Source organism: Vombatus ursinus, unplaced genomic scaffold (genome assembly GCF_900497805.2).
Source record: "Vombatus ursinus unplaced genomic scaffold, bare-nosed wombat genome assembly UNPS02012901.1, whole genome shotgun sequence".
NCBI classification, from domain to species: Eukaryota; Metazoa; Chordata; class Mammalia; order Diprotodontia; family Vombatidae; genus Vombatus; species Vombatus ursinus.
Window position 1 is genome coordinate 2,340,173 of NW_020952679.1, and position 16,491 is coordinate 2,356,663.

Here is a 16,491-nt window from a genome sequence, read left to right on the forward strand (position 1 = left end):
TCTTGGTTTTTAGCCATCTTAGAATGGTTCCCAATTCCTGCCTATGAGTCCAGGACAGCGTGCCGCTCAGAGGCAATGCGGAGCCCAGTCTGGTTGGGAGGCTTTGTTTTGTATCCCTTCATGTCGATTTAAAAAAAACACATGAGCTCCTCAAATGCTGCCATGGCCAATTATCTGCTGGGACATGTTGTTTATGTTTTAATAATGAAGACCCAGGAAAGGAAGGGGAGACGTTACTGTCATGGTGCATGCCATTCGGGATCTAAGAACAAAACAGTCTGGCTGGACTTACTCAAAATTCCCTCACTTCAAGAAGAGGTTCAGTGTTGACTTGTTGAGGGTATTGTGAGAGCCTATGGGCTTTGGTTCACGTATGGGTTGGACAAGGTGTCCATGCTGAGCTCCCTTCCAACTCTGAGGTTCTGTGGTTTTATGAAATGCGCTTCTTTCAGGTAGGTGGAAAATGTTAGGTCGAAATATGCCCCCTGCCCCCCCCCAAAAAAAAGCCCTTGGTGTGGCTGTTAGTTAACTACCTGTAAATGCTGTTCGTGGGGTTCAAAAGTCTGTTCGTCTATACTGGAAGAAATACCATAAACGTGTACAAGGCCTTTGACGGCAGCAGAGAGTGGGAAAGGGGATGAATGCTGGGGGCAAGGAGTGGGGAGACCTGGGTGCTAGGCCTGGCTCTCCTGATAACTTGACCTGTTATCAGACTGACAGCTGATTCTCCTCTGGAGTTTCCTCATCTGAAAACTGAGCAGGGTTGGTTTAGAGATGATCTCTGAGGTTAGGTACGTCAGAGTTCTAACACTTTTTTCTAGGATTTAAAAAGTATTGAAGTGTTTCTGTTACTGTCCTCAGTCAATCAACAAACATTTTTGAAATACTTGCTGTGTCATTAGATTGTGAACTCCTTGAGGACAGGGGGTCTGTCTTTTGCCTCTTTTTGTATCTTTGGCATTTAGCACGGTGACTGGTATGCAGTAGGTGCTTCATAATTGTTTATTGACTTACTGCCTGTTCCTGTGCTCCAAAGATAAAAATTAAGTCATCCCAGCCTCTGAGGAGCTGGCATGTACAGCATGGTGAACGTGTCCAATCTTCCTCATTCGTGCTTGTGATAAGTGGCCAGAGGATTGGGATTAGAGCCATCCTTTCTGCTGCTTACTTCTGTGTATCCTTGGAAAAGTAAATCGCTTCTCCTTTCTGGGCCTCAGTTTCCTTCTCCAAAAGGGAAGGCATTTGATGGTACCTAGAGTTCCTTTTGCAGCGAAATGATATAATCCTGTGACTTGAATATTCAGGCAGGAGAACAGAGACTTCTCCTCGTGTAAGATGGTACTCACTGGTTTGGGAGGAATTGGCCTGGCCCAAAATGCCATCCTGCCGGTCTGTTACCAGATTACTCCATCAACGGACTTCATATTCCAACACTGCTGTCATCGGTTTAGCAGTAGACCTGGGCCCCAGCTGGCATGCTGCTGGGGAGCTCTGATTTAAGGGGACCTGTGCATATCAGCTTCCATAAACTGTTTAATGGATTGGGTGCCAGAGCTCTCTGGAAAGCTGCAAGGCTCTGGACCATCTTAATTAACAGACTTGGGACAGACGGAACACATTTTCTCCTTCTTCCGAGAAGGCCTTAGGCAGGGTCCCTCCTCACTTGTCATTGTGGCTTCCTCAGGTCCAAGGATGCTTTCTAGGATGGGGTGTGTTTCCTTGTTTGGAGATAGGGAGGAATGCCCTCCAAAAATTGCTAGAGGCCCCTTTAGATCATGGGTAATGGGTCAAATCCAGGAGCTAATAAGCTATCTTGAGTCAAAATAGTGAAATGTTCATTCCTTCTTATATCCTTGTGAAAGCTAGCAGAGATCATTAAGGAGAAGGTGTGATTGTGGTTCTTGGCATCAGAGAGCTGGACCTTGGACCTCAGACACCATCCGGTCAAACTTCCTTTACTGAGAAGTAAACTGAGGCCCAGAGAGACTGGGTGCATTTTCCAAGGTCACATCCCAAGTGGAATCCAAGCCCGATCCTTTGTCTTGCTGCAAGTAGGAGTGGTCCCTCAGCTGGGGCTCCTCTCCCTGCCCCTCACCACCTGCCCCCCTTCTCTGGGACTGCAAAAGCCTGTGGAGAGAACCTAGACATTTGGGGTGGGTTGGTTCATTTCGCTCAACTGTTTTTATTTTTAATTTGTTTTTCTTTGCCAGAGAAAGCTACATTAGGAAATGCAGGTGATATAAAAACAAGATATTAATAAAACGTATCATTAAAAAGTACTCCCAAGTCAGAGGCAGTGTAGCCTAGGGGATAGAGTGAGGCCGCTATGTCAAGAAGAGCTGGGTTCATGTCTGTCCTCTGACACATACTGTGTGACCTTGGCACAATCACTTAACCTCAAGACTCTAGGACAGTGGCCAGTTTGCACTGGGAGAGAGATATTTCTCACTGGAAGTTCCCTATACCACCAAAATTACAAGCTTAGTGTCTGGCCCACTAGCTCCATCCTCCTCGCAAAGCTGTGCTCTGAATGGAATATAATTCTCCTGAGGACTGAATGGGTTAAATATGACTTTGCAACTCCCTGGCCTCTTAATGCAGCCCAAGGCAACATTCGCTTTCTTGGCTGACATATCATGAGCTTGCAGCCCACTGAGTCCCCTGGATCTGTGTGTGTCTGTCTATCTAGGAAGATAGATACATAGACACACACACACACACACACACACACACACGGGAAGCCCATGAGATTCCTGGGGGAGATTCAGGAGGAGAAGTCTCTATACAGCTAGGTCCTGATGAGTATAAATAATGAATCCAGGAAAGTGGTTATTCAAATTCATATTGTACATTTCCATTGGGCTGGAATGAATAACCTCATTTTACGTAATTACTACTTGTAATGGTGCAAATCTGAATACATGGGACCCCTTCATAAGGTCTGATATTTGCAGTCATTGAGACCAAGCTGTTACTGCCATACATTGGAAAGGGGAATTTGGAATTGGAAAACCTGAGTGTCCAGGCAGGAGGAGAGCTCTTTGAGGGCAGGAACTGGCTTTTCATTCTTTTGTTTTTCCTTTTTTTTCTCCAATTACATGTAAAAACCATTTTGAACATTCTTTTTTTTTTTAATTTTTAATTTTGAGATCCAAATTTCCCCATTTCCCTAGATGGCAAGCAATTTGATATAGGTACATATGCACAGTCATACAAAATATATTTCCATATTAGGAATGAAAACAAGAAACTCTCCCTAAAAATAAAAACAAAACAAGAAAAAATCAAATAAAAAACCATGCTTCAGTCTGCATTCAGACTCCATCAGTTCTTTCTCTGGAGGTGGAGAGCATCTTTCACCGTAAGTTCTTTGGAATTGTTTTGGATCATTGTATTGCTGAGAATAGTTAAGTGATTCAGAGTTGATCATCACACAGTGTTTGCTGTTGCTGTGTATAATGTTCTCTGACTCACTTCTCATGTGAGACTTTCCAGGTTTTTCTGAACTCATCCTACTCATCATTTCTTATAGCACAGTAGTATTCTATTACAGTCATATACCGCAATTTATTCAGCCATTCCCCAATTGATGGGCATCCCATCAATTTCTAGTTCTTAGTCACCACAAAAGGAGCTGTTATATTTTTGTACATATGGATCCTTTTCCTTTTTAAAAAACTCTCTTTGGAATACAGACCTAGTAGTTGTTTTGCTGGGTCTAAAGGTATGCACAGTGTTATAGCCCTTTGGGCATGGTTCCAAATTGCTCTTCAAAATGGTTGGATCAGTTTACAACTCCACCAACAGTGCATTAGTGTCCCACATCTCCTCTAATATTTGTCATTTTCCTCTTCTGTCATATTAGCCAATCTGAAAGATGTGAGGTGGTACCTCAGAGTTGTTTTAATTTGCATTTCTCTCATCAATAGTAATTTAGAGCATTTTTATATGGCCAAATTTGTATACATACATATATATGTATGTATGTATGTATACATATATATATATATATATATATATATATTTCTTTGTTTAAAAACTGCCTGTATGTTTCCTTTCATCATGTATCAATTAGGGAATGACTTGTATCCTCAGGACCAGCTTTTCCCTTTGTATCCTCAGGGCTTAGCATACTGTAGGTGCTTAATAAATGCTTAATGAGTGGTCACCAGTATCAGATATAGCTGATAGATACAGAAAGATAAGGACTGAGAAAAGATCCTCCCTCAGATAAAGCAAGTGAGAGTTAGTACATTTAGAGAACATAGTTTCAGTTGAGTGGAGTTTGAAGCCAGATTGTAAAGGATTTAGGAATGAGAGTAAAGGGAGAACATATGTGTAGACTGCCCTTTCAAGGAGTTTAGTAGACAAAGAAAAAAGCTGAAGTAGGGGGTGAGGTCTGATGAATTTGCTTTGTTTGTTAAAGGTTTAGGAGCTAGCTATAGTTTGTTTTCAGGGAAAGAGCTAATAGCCAGGGACAGGCTGAAGAGCAGAGAAGTGAGCAAGTGAGGTTGCATCTACTGTAGAAGATGAAATTAAGTGAAGAAAAAAGATTGACCTTCTGTGTCAGAGGCTAAGAGGGAAAGAGTGGGAGATGATGTTCAGGAATTGTGAGATGGAGATAAGGGAGAAAGAGGGAGCTCATGTTGTGTGGCCTCAGTTTTCTCCATCAAATAAGAGACAAGGGCTTTGATTGGGTCACGCAGGTGGGTGAGTTGTGTGGGGATCAAGGAAGGAAGAAAAGATTCAGAATAGCTTCTATGGGGAGAATAGGGGATTGATGAGAGAGGGACAAAAGCGCTGCCTGCTGTTGAGAGGGCCCATTGAGGCTGGATAACATGGATTTGTACCATGGAGGGTTGTGAATCTGTCCCCAGCGGAGTTCTCAGTAGCTTTTGATTGGTAAGAGGCTCATTTGATGGGTGCATTTCTTTGATCATTAGTGATTTGGAACACTTTTTATTCTGCTTGCTGATAACTCGCCTTTCTTCTTTTGAGAACTCCCTCTCCATAGCCTTTGATCATTCATCTATTGGGCAATGCCTCTTTCTTATATTTCTTTCCATTCCCTTTATTAGATGTTTATCATAGAAACATACTCTAAATTCTCAGTTCAATGTCTCCTGATTTTACTTGCATTGAATTGGTTCAAATTTGTATTTGATTCACACCACCTGTTTTTCCATCGCCATAATTCCTGACATATCCCTTTTCTCTCCACCCCTTCTAATGAAGAATTTAAAAGCAGAACAAAAGCAGTTAGGCAAAAAGGACACGATATTCGGCGCCAGCACCCAGACCTGCATGATTTTGCTCGTGCAAAAAAAGCTTTTGGAGTTTATGTCATTGAAATTGTCCCTTTTATCTTCTCTAATCATCAGGCGCTCCTTCCACTTCACTGTCTTGCCTCCCTTTGGTATGCTCCTTAACCATTCCTGAACCCCACGGCCCCACCCCCATGCCTGTTAGAAGCAAGCTGGCATGGACCGTAAAGGGAGGCAGGAAGTTTCTGGTCATCCAGCTCTATCCAGTGGCCTCAACTTCCCCAAGCTTTCAGGGCTCTTGAGTTCTTAAGGGTTCCTCCAAAATGCTTCAGTCATGTCCCCTGATGTTGCTACCCTCACTGAGGCCCTCATTGGTACCCACCTGGATTGGATCGGGAGCCCCCCACCCACCCTCAATTCCTGCACATTGTTCTTATGCTGGTCTTTCACCAAAATCTGGAAATGGCGCTCCTTAAAAATCTTTATTGGAGCGCAGTCGCCTAAGACATCCAAGCATGCGCTCTTTGTCCGTGGTATTCAGGGTTAATCGAGTTAGCACCTTCGCTCTCCAGCTTTATTTCAGATTACATATTCTCTTTCATAACCAAACTGGAATAACGTCTCTCTGTAACAGAAAAAATAATACAAACAATATAATCCAGGGGGAAATTCTCCCTATAATCGTTTCTCTCTGCCCTGTCTTGGCTTGGGCTACTGCTTGGGACAGAAATATTCTTACTTCCTCTTTTTGTCATTTGACTTCCTATCCATCTTTTTGAGCACGGTGCCAATGCCGCCTCTTTCAGAAAGCCTTCCCTGGTCTCTGTCTTTCCCTAGTTTCACTAGGGGCTTCCTTGTCACCACCAGCCCCATCCCTGAACCAGTTTTAAACCAGCATGAGGTACTGAGGAAAGGTCACCATATTGCTGCTAATTGGTGTGAAAATACCAGTGAGTCACTATTTTCTACAAATGGGAATGAAAATCCCAAATATTTTTTTTGGGTGGGGTGTCATCTGGCAATTCCCAGGACTTCCTTTCTCCTATTTCAGATAGGAAATGGGGGAGGGGTGAGGTAGCTAAATAAAGTATTGGCGGACTTTGGGCCCCACATCTTGAGCTGAAGATGATGGCCTGTTAGCGCCAGTCCCACTCAGGGCAGAATGAAAGTGTAATGCTTTGCGAACCTTTGTTACAAGAGCTGGAACAATTTCACACCAATAATTAGATTTCACTCAGGCTGAAAGATGGAGATGAGATTAAGGAGACCGAGCTTGGCTAGTGACTTACCCAGCAGATTGATTATTTGTTCGTTATGGCAGATTGAGAGCCCTCTTTGCCAGGATGTGTGGGCCCTAAAACTTGAATTGCAGCCTTGACTGATTTCTGATCCACCTTTTTTTTATTTGTTTGTTTAAATTTTTTTTTCAATTACCAGGTGTTTATTTTTTATTCTACCCACTTTCTCCCACTCACTGGAGAAAATAGGGAGAGTGAACAAAAAAAAAGGAGGGAGGGAGGGCAGGGAAGAAGAAAGGAAAGAAGCATGATGTGTCATAGAGTTATAGGCAAGCCAAACAAACTGCCAGGTTGGCCTTGTACACCAGCGTGGGTCTCATTCTGCATTAGGCCACCGTCTCTCTGTCCCGTGGCAGGCAATGTTCTTCCTCCTCTCTTTGCTGGAAGGAATCAGGGTGGTGTGTCTGGATCTTGGATAGTTTAATCTTAGCTTTTAATAAGTCATGACCGTGATGGGCAACGCAACACAATGTGGTTTCTCTTCATCCAGGTAGCATAATAGATCTGTGCCAGATGGAAGAGGTAGCTTGGGAGGTTCCCTGAGCAGGCTGGCAAGGGCGCTGACTTTGTCTGACAAAGTGGCTGATCCTTGGGGGAGGGCCACTTTGTGTATCCATGGTAATGCCTTATGTTTGTAGCTGATCCCCTCTGATCTTCGAAACAACACCTGCCCAGGAACCCACCTGCCTGTATGTTTGTCTTGGAGTGTTTGGACAGGTGCCCTTTACTTGTTTTTAGTGTTTTTTCAGAGAATTATGCAAGATCCATGGTATGGACATAGTGATGGTCGGTGGTGGGGGTAGGGGTGGCCCATTCTCATCCTCATTGTTGGAAGATGGGTCACAGTTTACCCCTGGTGTAAGAAGGGGCTCTGTGGAGGGCAAGGTTTGGAGGTGGAGACCAAGGATCCCACCTTTCTTACTTATCTGTGCTCCTGGGCTCCCTCTGCTTGGAGCTATGGGATGACCCCTTATTAAATTCACAGAATTAAAAAGAAACTATTTATTAGAATTATTTTTTTTCCATTAACAAAAGTCTATTGTTTCTTCCTCCCACTTATCCCTCCTCCCCAACCACCACTGGAAAACAAAACAAAAAAAGAAAGAAACCCTTGTAACAAATAGGCAGAGTCAAGCAACACCAGTCTCTCCAGTTGCCCCGACCCCATCCCCTCCCTGTTTGGAGGTGGGTAGCTCACTTCATCCTGGGTCCTGTGGAATTCTGGTTCCCAAACCCCATGCAGCTCGTTCGCCCATAATCAACGAGTGAACAGCATACGAGAGGTGGGTGGACAAATATTGAACTGGAATATTGAGGCCCAAGAAAGAAGCAGCTTTATTTTGCCGGTTTTTTCTTACACTGTTGTTGACTTCCCAAGTCCAAGGCAGGGCAGTTAGCAGCTTGACATCCGAGGCCTGTGAATTAGCAGTGTTTTCAGTGTAGAAGATTTGGGGGTATCTGATAAAGCAGACTTCAGTTAATGGTTCCCCACCCCCTTCCTTACTCTGCTGCACCGAGAAAGGTCAGCGGGTGATCAGAGGAAGAAGTGGTCTCGTGGGACGAAGGTGAAAAGAATCTGGAAGTTGGGGATGGGGAGGGGCTGCGTTCCAGGCCGTGCATGGCCCTAGATGCAACCGAAGCCTGGAATGTATGGCTGGTATTCAGAGAAAGGGGAGGAGGAGATGGTTGTCAGCCTTCTGGGACATGTCAGAACTTCAAGGCCAAGCTGGGATGTTTGAATTTGATCCAATCGGCAATAAGGAATCCAGTGAAGGGCACACGCAATGTGATTTGAGTTATTGCTCAGGGCTTGGAGGGGGTAAGGGGGCAAAATAATCAAAGGAGTGAGATTTTAGAGGAAGATTCAGTGAATGTTGCACACATGTCCATATACCTGTATACCTGTATGCCTGTATGCCTGTATAGCTGTATACTTATATACCCATCTACCCGTATACACATATCCCCATATACCTGTATACCTATCTACCTGTACACCCATATACCTGTATACCCGTATAGCTGTATGCCTGTATACCTGTATACTCATATACCTGTATACCTATCTACCTATATTTTGAAAGAAAATTAAATGAAGAGCTTATAGGAGGAATGTCCCCAGGGCCTTGAACTTTAAAGGGGGAAAAAGCCCCATCAAGCACTTTATTTTCAAGTGCCCTACTGATGTGGAGGCCCAGGGCTTCCCGCCTCCAGGTGGTGTGTGATGGAGGCCAAGCCGGACTTGCCCAGTGAGAGATGGCTTCATTCAGGCCCTGAGCGGTCCATTCATCTGACACCATTGAAGTGATAGCCTGGCCTCGGTTACCTCCGCTCCCAGGGCTTAGCACACAGCTCCTGGACCTCTGCCAGATGGTGTGGGCAGTCACCAGTTACCAAAGCAATGCGCATTTCTTGGTTTTTGGTTACAAGTGATGAGCCCATTAGAAAGCTTTCATCCTTACAGTGCCCTCCAATCCCAGAATCCACCGAGAAACATGCAAAGAGAAAAGTGCTCTTTGACTTGAAAATCTAACAATGGCTCAAAAGTGTGTGCTGAGAGACATTCACCAGAGTTTTGTTTTTCCAAAAGATTTACAACAGCCATGCCTTGGTGGATGAATTTGATCCCCAGTGTCCTCTGAAAAAGATACTTCCAAATTCCAACCTATCCTTCTAACTTTCTGAACGTGACTGCAAGGTAGCTTGAAAAAGCCAGGACTGGGTGCTTTATTGCTTGGGTTCCTGGCCAGGGTCTGCCATGCAGTAACCACGCGGCCTTGACAGGAATGATCACAATAGCTAGGAGGTAGGTAGCACTTCAAGGTTTGCAAAGCACTTAACAAATATTGTCTCATGTGATCATCCTAACAATCTTGGCGGTGAGTACTCTTATTAGCTTCATTTTACAGATGAGGACATTGAAACTAACAGAGGTTAGTGACTTGTCCAGGGTGACACAGCTGGAAAGTGTCTGAGGCCAGATTTGAGCTGGGTCTTCCAGATTTTCACGGCCTCTGCTCTAACCATTGTGCTACCTAGCTCACTGTGGCTGCCTTGGGCATCCACAACCCTATGGCTGTGTCTTCTAGGAGCAATGCCATTTCTGCTTTGTGCTCCCTGTGAGGCCAACTTGATCTGAAGTCTGTGTGTGGTGTGGTTGTCTTGGGCGTCCAAAGCCTCATCTTTATGTTCTCGCCTCTCTAGGCCTTGTTGAAGATGGACTGTCAGGGCCTTGTGGTCAGGCTCATCCAGGACTTTGTGCTCCTGACCACGGCCGTTGAGGTGGCCCAGAGATGGAGGGAGCTGGCCGAGAAGCTCGCCAGAGTATCCAAGCAACAGATGGATGCTTATGAGTCTCCACACCGGGACAGGAATGGGGTGGTCGACAGTGAGGTGAGGAGGGGCTCTGTCGTTGACACAGGCTCAGCGGCGTCAGGTGGCACGGGTGGGAAATGCTCCTGTGGATGACCGCTGTTTAGGGCTCTGGGTAGGAAGGATTCCTATGTTCAAGTTGCCCCAGTGGAGGAGAACGGTTTTCTCTTCTTTTTTTTTTTTTCTTTTTTAAGGCAATTGGGGTTAAGTGACTTGCGCAGGGTCACACAGCTAGTGAGTGTTATGTGTCTGAGGCTGGATTTGAACTCAAGTCCTCTGTGCTCTATCCACTGCACCACCTAGCTGCCCCAGGGCTTTACTTTTTTAAGATAGATTTAAGTCCCATGCTTGAGCCTTACTGTAGAAATATAGCACTGAAATAACTGAGACTTACAGATTCCCAATAGAGATCGCTTATGTTGGATTGCAGCAGTGAGAAGGTCTCTTTTCCTAGATCCATCTGATTTTCTTGTATGTGGGCTTGCCCATAAATTTTAAAGGCGGTCAGCCCAGGATTAGTGTAGCTAAGAGAGGACTTGAAACAGAGGACCCGGGTTCAGGACCCACACTCACCTTCAAGTGACGATGGGCAAATCCCCACCACTTGGTTTGTCGAAACAGATTATTCTATAAAGTGACGACGGGCAGTAGCTGTTTCAAGTGACTTCAGTCAGACCTCTACTCAGAAGATTCCATCTGCTACTGTCTGCTGTTCACCTCTCAACTACTTCATCCCTGAAATGGAAACCTTTTGTAAACTTGTCTTTGTTAAAAATAGACATGAAACAATAGTTCTCGCACCTCCTAACTTTGTCCCTCTCACCCTTTGTCTTGGACTGACATTCTAGGCCATGTGGAAGCCTGCGTATGACTTCTTACTGACATGGAGCAGTCAGATTGGAGACAGCTACCGGGACGTCATCCAAGAGCTTCATCTGGGCTTGGACAAGATGAAGAACCCCATTACTAAGCGTTGGAAACATCTCACGGGGACCCTGATCCTGGTGAACTCCCTGGATATACTGAGGGCAGCTGCCTTCAGCCCCATGGACCATGAAGACTTTGCCATCTGACACGTGGGCTTTCCAAATCTCTCCGGCTGCTTTCTCATTATGATGAATGGCCTTCAGCCCAGGGTGGAACCGAAGATAAGAGCAGGCCAAGTCATTACAGACCAGAATGCTCTGCTCCAGACCGGTACCGTGGCCAAGGACTAAGCATCTCCAAATTCTTCTCTTTACCATCCATCCCCTCCCCTTTCCTTGCTATTTTCCCAACCCAGGAACATCCTGAAGAGATTTTCTATTGTATATTGTTGCCAATCAAACAGACTTTCTACTTGTAAAGTATAAAATGAAAAATCGTGTTTTTATAGATATTTGGAGAAAACATACAGAATATCTAATTTTTTAATAGAAAAAAAGGAAAAAAAAATAAAACCACTGATGAGGTGGGGAAGATACAGACTTTTTTCAGATGTATAAAGACTTTTTTTTTTAATTATGGTATACGTTGTTTTCCTTTGATCCTGTAAATATATGTATATATATATATTTAAAAAGAGTACAGCAGCCCACTCTCTCCTTTTGACCCCTCCACCCAGTTTTGCATTTCAGCTCTGTGAGGCTGACAGCGTGATTAGACTGATGGAGTGGATTCCACCTTCTAAGGTCCTGAGAGAGGGAAGTAATGGCATCTGAAAAGTCTTTACCCAAAAGACTGGTTTACACTCATTTGAGAGTGCCCCAGGCCCTGTTCTTTGGGGTTTTGTATCATTGGAGTTTTGTTCGTTTTGGGATTTCTTGCAGTGCAAATCAACCAGTGTAAATGTGAGCGTTAGCTGGAAGAGTTGCAGCTGACTTTATGATCGTGCATAGTTCTAACAAAGGTGCTGTTACTAGCCATCAAGATGCGACTGGGGAAAGAAAGGTCCAACTCTTACTCAGGCGAGAGGTTGTCTGACCTAACTCGGATCTCCTGTCCTAGACTTCATGTAGCTGGCAACTCAAAAGACAGACCCCGTTTGTGGTTTACAGTCATGGATTACCCAGCAGTGAGAAGCCACTGGAATCTTTGTCCCCTAGACTAGACAGGCAAACCGGCCTTAAAAAGCTCGTCACGTGATCCATGGACATGATTGGGGGGAAACATCCCTCCAGACTCTGGCTTGTTTCTGGATGCAGCATCTGGCAACCTCTTCCTCACCGCTAATGTCAGTATACTCGCAGGCAGACAAGTCAGTAGGACCTTTGGATGGTAATTCCTCAGGTGATTTGGGAGCTCCGTTTGCCAAAGTATTGACATATAACTTTGCTCCCCTGGGAATCCCTTCGGTTCTCTTCTCTGTTCTCCCTGTGAGTCCTTGGAAGTAGTGGGTGTGAAAAGTATTTTAGCACAATGAGAAGATGTAATTTTGAGTGAGAAATACATATTTTTTTTTCCATATAGGGAAAATGGTACCCCACACAGTAAAAATCAAGTCCTTTGTTGAAGCTAAAGTTTAAAACCACAACAAAGGAATCCCTTTGTGAATTGTGAAGCAAACTGGGGTAAGTGTGTGTGCAGCTTGGTGGCTGGTCTCTGTGTTATGGTGACTAGTGTCTAGCTGGGTCTAGGAAGGGAGAGGATGGCCAGGATTGACCCGGTGGGGGCTGAGGAGTCCGTTTCACATTCGAGGAGAGCGATCCCCCTCATGACAAAGGACACGGAAAGCTTTGCCCCCTGACCACCCACCCTCCCACTTAACTAACGTCTGCCTCGACGGTGTTGGTTTGTCTTTCTGCTGGGCCCCAGTGGGAATCCAGAACAGGTGGTATCCCAGTTGAGGAAAGTCTGCCCAAACTAGTGCCAGGAGTGGTTTTCCGCCGCCTTAGGGCGAGCAGATGTTTCCAAACAATGGAATTGGCTTCCCCAATCAGAATGAGAGAGATGTCTCTGATCCTTCCTGAGCATTCCCAGAAGAGCCTCCCTCCCACCCTTTACCCTCCCCCCCACCCCGGGGGATCCTGGGCTTCATCTCCAGTCTTCTCCCCAAAGAGAAACAAATGGCCATTTGCACCTTAAACTCACATCTTTTCCTCAGGGGCTTCGAGTAGTTTCCTATGCAACTCACCTTGTAGCACAACCAAAATTCACCAAGTTGCAGAAGCTTTTCTTTGAATGTTATAACCTGTTGAGCGTTGTTTTTTTTTTTTTCTGCACCAAACCAAAATCTAAATAAAATTCAAACGAATCGGTTGTGGCTTCATGTCTGAATGTGGGGAGGGGGAGGTGCCGTCAGGGCTGGGGAGAGGGAAGGGCCACTCCAAGAAGCCATTTCTCCAGCTTCCCTTGAGATCGATGTGACAACGTCACCCATCCTTCGTGCGGCACCAGTGGACTCTGGAAGGGAGGCAGTGGAGTGAAGTGGAAAGGGTGCTGGATTTGGAGTGGGTGACTTGGGGGCATGAGTCCTCGCTGTGCCACTCATTGCCAGCGTGGTCTTCGGCAAGTGGCATCTCTAAGCCTCAATTTCCCCTTCTTTGAAATGAGGGGATTGAATTAGATGGCCACTGAGGTCCTTTCCAGCTTGAAGGCTGTCTTGGGTGAACTTGGGCAAGTTATTTTTTGTCCAAAGACTCAGTTTCCTCCTCTGTCAAATGAGGGGATTGGGCTAGAGGTCCTCAAGGTCCTTTCCATCTTCAGATTTTTTATCCTGTATATGATCCCTATCAAACCACATCATACCTCTGGACCTCAGTTTCCTCATCTGTAAAATTAGGCTGGACTTGGCTCTTGGGGTCCAGCTCTATGTCCATGGGCTTGAAGATCTTGTCTACTTTGTATCCTCCATTGTGTCCCAACCTTGATCCTATGGTGACCATGCCATTGTGTCTGTGATTCAATCGTGGGGTCAGAAACCCCCAACCAAGGATTTTCTTATCGAATGGTTCTCTTGTGAAGGTGCAAATGAGAACGCTTGTAAAGGCCTCGGGGTACTTCAGAGTGATACACCCACACACACACATACACACAAATCACACATGTAACATACACACATTCTACATAACCTAAAAAAGAAACCCCATTGTAGAGTTTGATGCCAACAGGTGCAGGGCATGTCTCTGGTTAGCTCTGACTCTTCTAGGTCTGTAACTGAAAAGGACCATCTCCTTCAACCCTCTCATTTTACAGAGGGAGAAACTGAGGCCCAGGGTGTCACATGACTAGGAAGAAGCAAATCTCAAATTCTTCTCAGGTATTCCGCCTCCCCCCTGCAGCCGATGAATGGAAGCATCCTATCTATTTTCAAGTCCACAATGTTCTCCATTGGGTAAGCCACTTACCTGGAGAAGAAAAGATGAAAAGGGTGTGTCCTAGCTACCTCCAGTGCACTGGGTACAAATGAGCCAGAGAGTTCCTCAATTTTCACATTTTTGTTTGCCTGTTTGGAGAGTGGTTTACTGACTCTGGCATCCGAGTTGAATTCCCATATGACCAGGGTAAGCTGGGCTCAGTCCCTTCACTGCTCCGGGTCCTTTTCCTCCCCTTTTAATAAGGAGGTTCGGCTGGGTGGCCCCTAAAGTCCCTTCCACCTCTAGATCTATGGGCCTATGAAATAATAACAATAACATTAATTATTAATAATTAAATTACACGATTAATTGAGAATAATAATATCAATTAATACTAATAATAATGGCTGGCATTTCTATAGCACTTTAAAGGTAGCAAAGTACCAGGCAGCTGTTTACTCATTTGATACTGTGAGGAAGATTGAGAACACGTAATACTGCCTGACCCAAAGAGCAGCCATGAAAGGTCTCAAGTGGTGGCTTGGAAAGAGCCAAGTCAAAGCTCGGCACCAGGAGACAATTTGCAAACAATCAGCACTGGACAAAAGCGGTTTGGACTGCTTCGAGAAGCGACGGCTTCCCTCTCCTTCGAGGGTCTTCAAGCAGAGACCAAATTCTAGGAAGTATATCGGCACAGCAGAGATTCTTAGTTTTGGGTTGGCCAATGCCCTGTCAGACTCTTACAATTCTGTGGTTTCTGCTTCAGTACCCCCTCAGCAACTTCTGGGAGAAGAGAGGATGCTTAGCAGACTCTGGAGTACTCTGCCATGGGAGGAGGTGAGGCAAGAGATGGCGAATGACCTTGTCAACCCAGCATTGCTGTGACGTGTTTGGACCCTGGGGCTCAAGCTGAAAAGAAGTATTTATCCAGGAGTCCCTCCAAGGCTTCTTTACCTTCCAGGAAGGGTATGGGTCTAATGGGCTGTTTGTTTGAAAGCTTTGTGTGTCTATATTGGTGTATGGCCTCTTGTGAGCTCTTTGAGTCTGAAGCCTTATCTGTGGTGCCCATATTGTGTATTGAAGGCCTGTGTGGGATGTGGGCACCCACTCAGCTATGTTTGGGGAAACCTGAAATGAGCCACAATGCAGCTTTCTTTAAGCGGTTTTCCTGGAGAGCTCCGGCTGGAGACAGAATACAAAGAGATGAACTGTTGACCCCTTTGAGGTTAGCCCCCGAGTCAATTTAAGAGGGAGCAGCTATATGGAGAAGGAGGCCTCTGAGCTGGGCTTGGAAGAAAGTTAGGGATGATAGAGGATGGGTGAGGACCCTCACTTGACAGGGCATCCCCTTATTTTCCTTTGACCATTGGTGTTCATTTGTCCGACTCTTCATGACCCTATTTGGGGTTTTCTTGGCAAAGATACTGAAGTGGTTTGCCGTTTCCCTTTCCAGCCCATTTTACAGATGAGGAAACTGAGGCAAATAAGGTTAAGTGACTTGCCCAGGGTCACATAGCCAATAAGTTTCTGAGGCCAGATTTGAACTCAGGTCTTCTTGACTCCAGGCCCAGCACTCTGAACTATGGCAGCCTTGCCAGACCATATCTACCTTGGGTCAGAGGGCTGGAGTCTAGATTATTTCTCCCAGGTGGAATAGGGAGACCTTATGCCCAACTAACTCTTCCTGCCTCATACTACCATTAGTTTTGGAGAATTCTATAATTTACCTTCTCACCTTTTCATCCTTTTGTGATTCTCTGTAGCGATTCACTATCCAGACCCTTCCATGCCATTGGAGTGGCAGCTCTATTCCCTAACACAACTGATCACTAGCACTCGCACTGGCTGAGCACTTTAAGGTTTATAACCCATTGAGGTTGGCAGTGCCAATGGTTATTACTTCCATTTTACAGATGAATAAAACGAAGGTCCAAAGATCACCCAGTTAGGAAATAGCAGAATTTGAACCCAGGTCTCTCCTGACTCCAAGTCCATCAGTCATTGCAACGCACTGCAACTCTTTGAAAGTTATGGTGAACAAAACAAAACCCGTCACTTAGTAACCCATCTGGCAATGAACTTCTCTACTCTTGGTCTGTCATCATATCCTGCTCTTCTGGGATCTGCTTCTTCAGATTATTTCCAGGTTAGAAGCTACATCTCTGTCCTCCACATCCCCCACACACTCCCATGATCCCCCTCTTGGACACCCATCCAAGTGATCCTCCAACGATTGTGCTTTCTCCTCCTCCACCCTCCGTGAGACTCCAGATGACTTTGAGT

The 16,491-nt window shown here is 45.3% G+C and overlaps 1 protein-coding gene across 3 annotated transcripts in view; it reads left to right on the plus strand.

Moving 5' to 3' along the window:
• The window catches only part of SH3BP4 (SH3 domain binding protein 4), a 135,377-nt gene extending 122,250 nt beyond the window's left edge, over positions 1 to 13,127 (plus strand). For all 3 annotated transcript variants that reach the window (XM_027858302.1, XM_027858303.1, XM_027858304.1), the window contains exons 5-6: positions 9,767 to 9,955; positions 10,783 to 13,127. In XM_027858302.1, coding sequence (XP_027714103.1) covers positions 9,767 to 9,955; positions 10,783 to 11,007 — 414 coding nt within the window. In that variant the 3' untranslated portion in view covers positions 11,008 to 13,127. The remainder of the gene's footprint in view (positions 1 to 9,766; positions 9,956 to 10,782) is intronic.
• Positions 13,128 to 16,491: the final 3,364 nt, after the last annotated feature.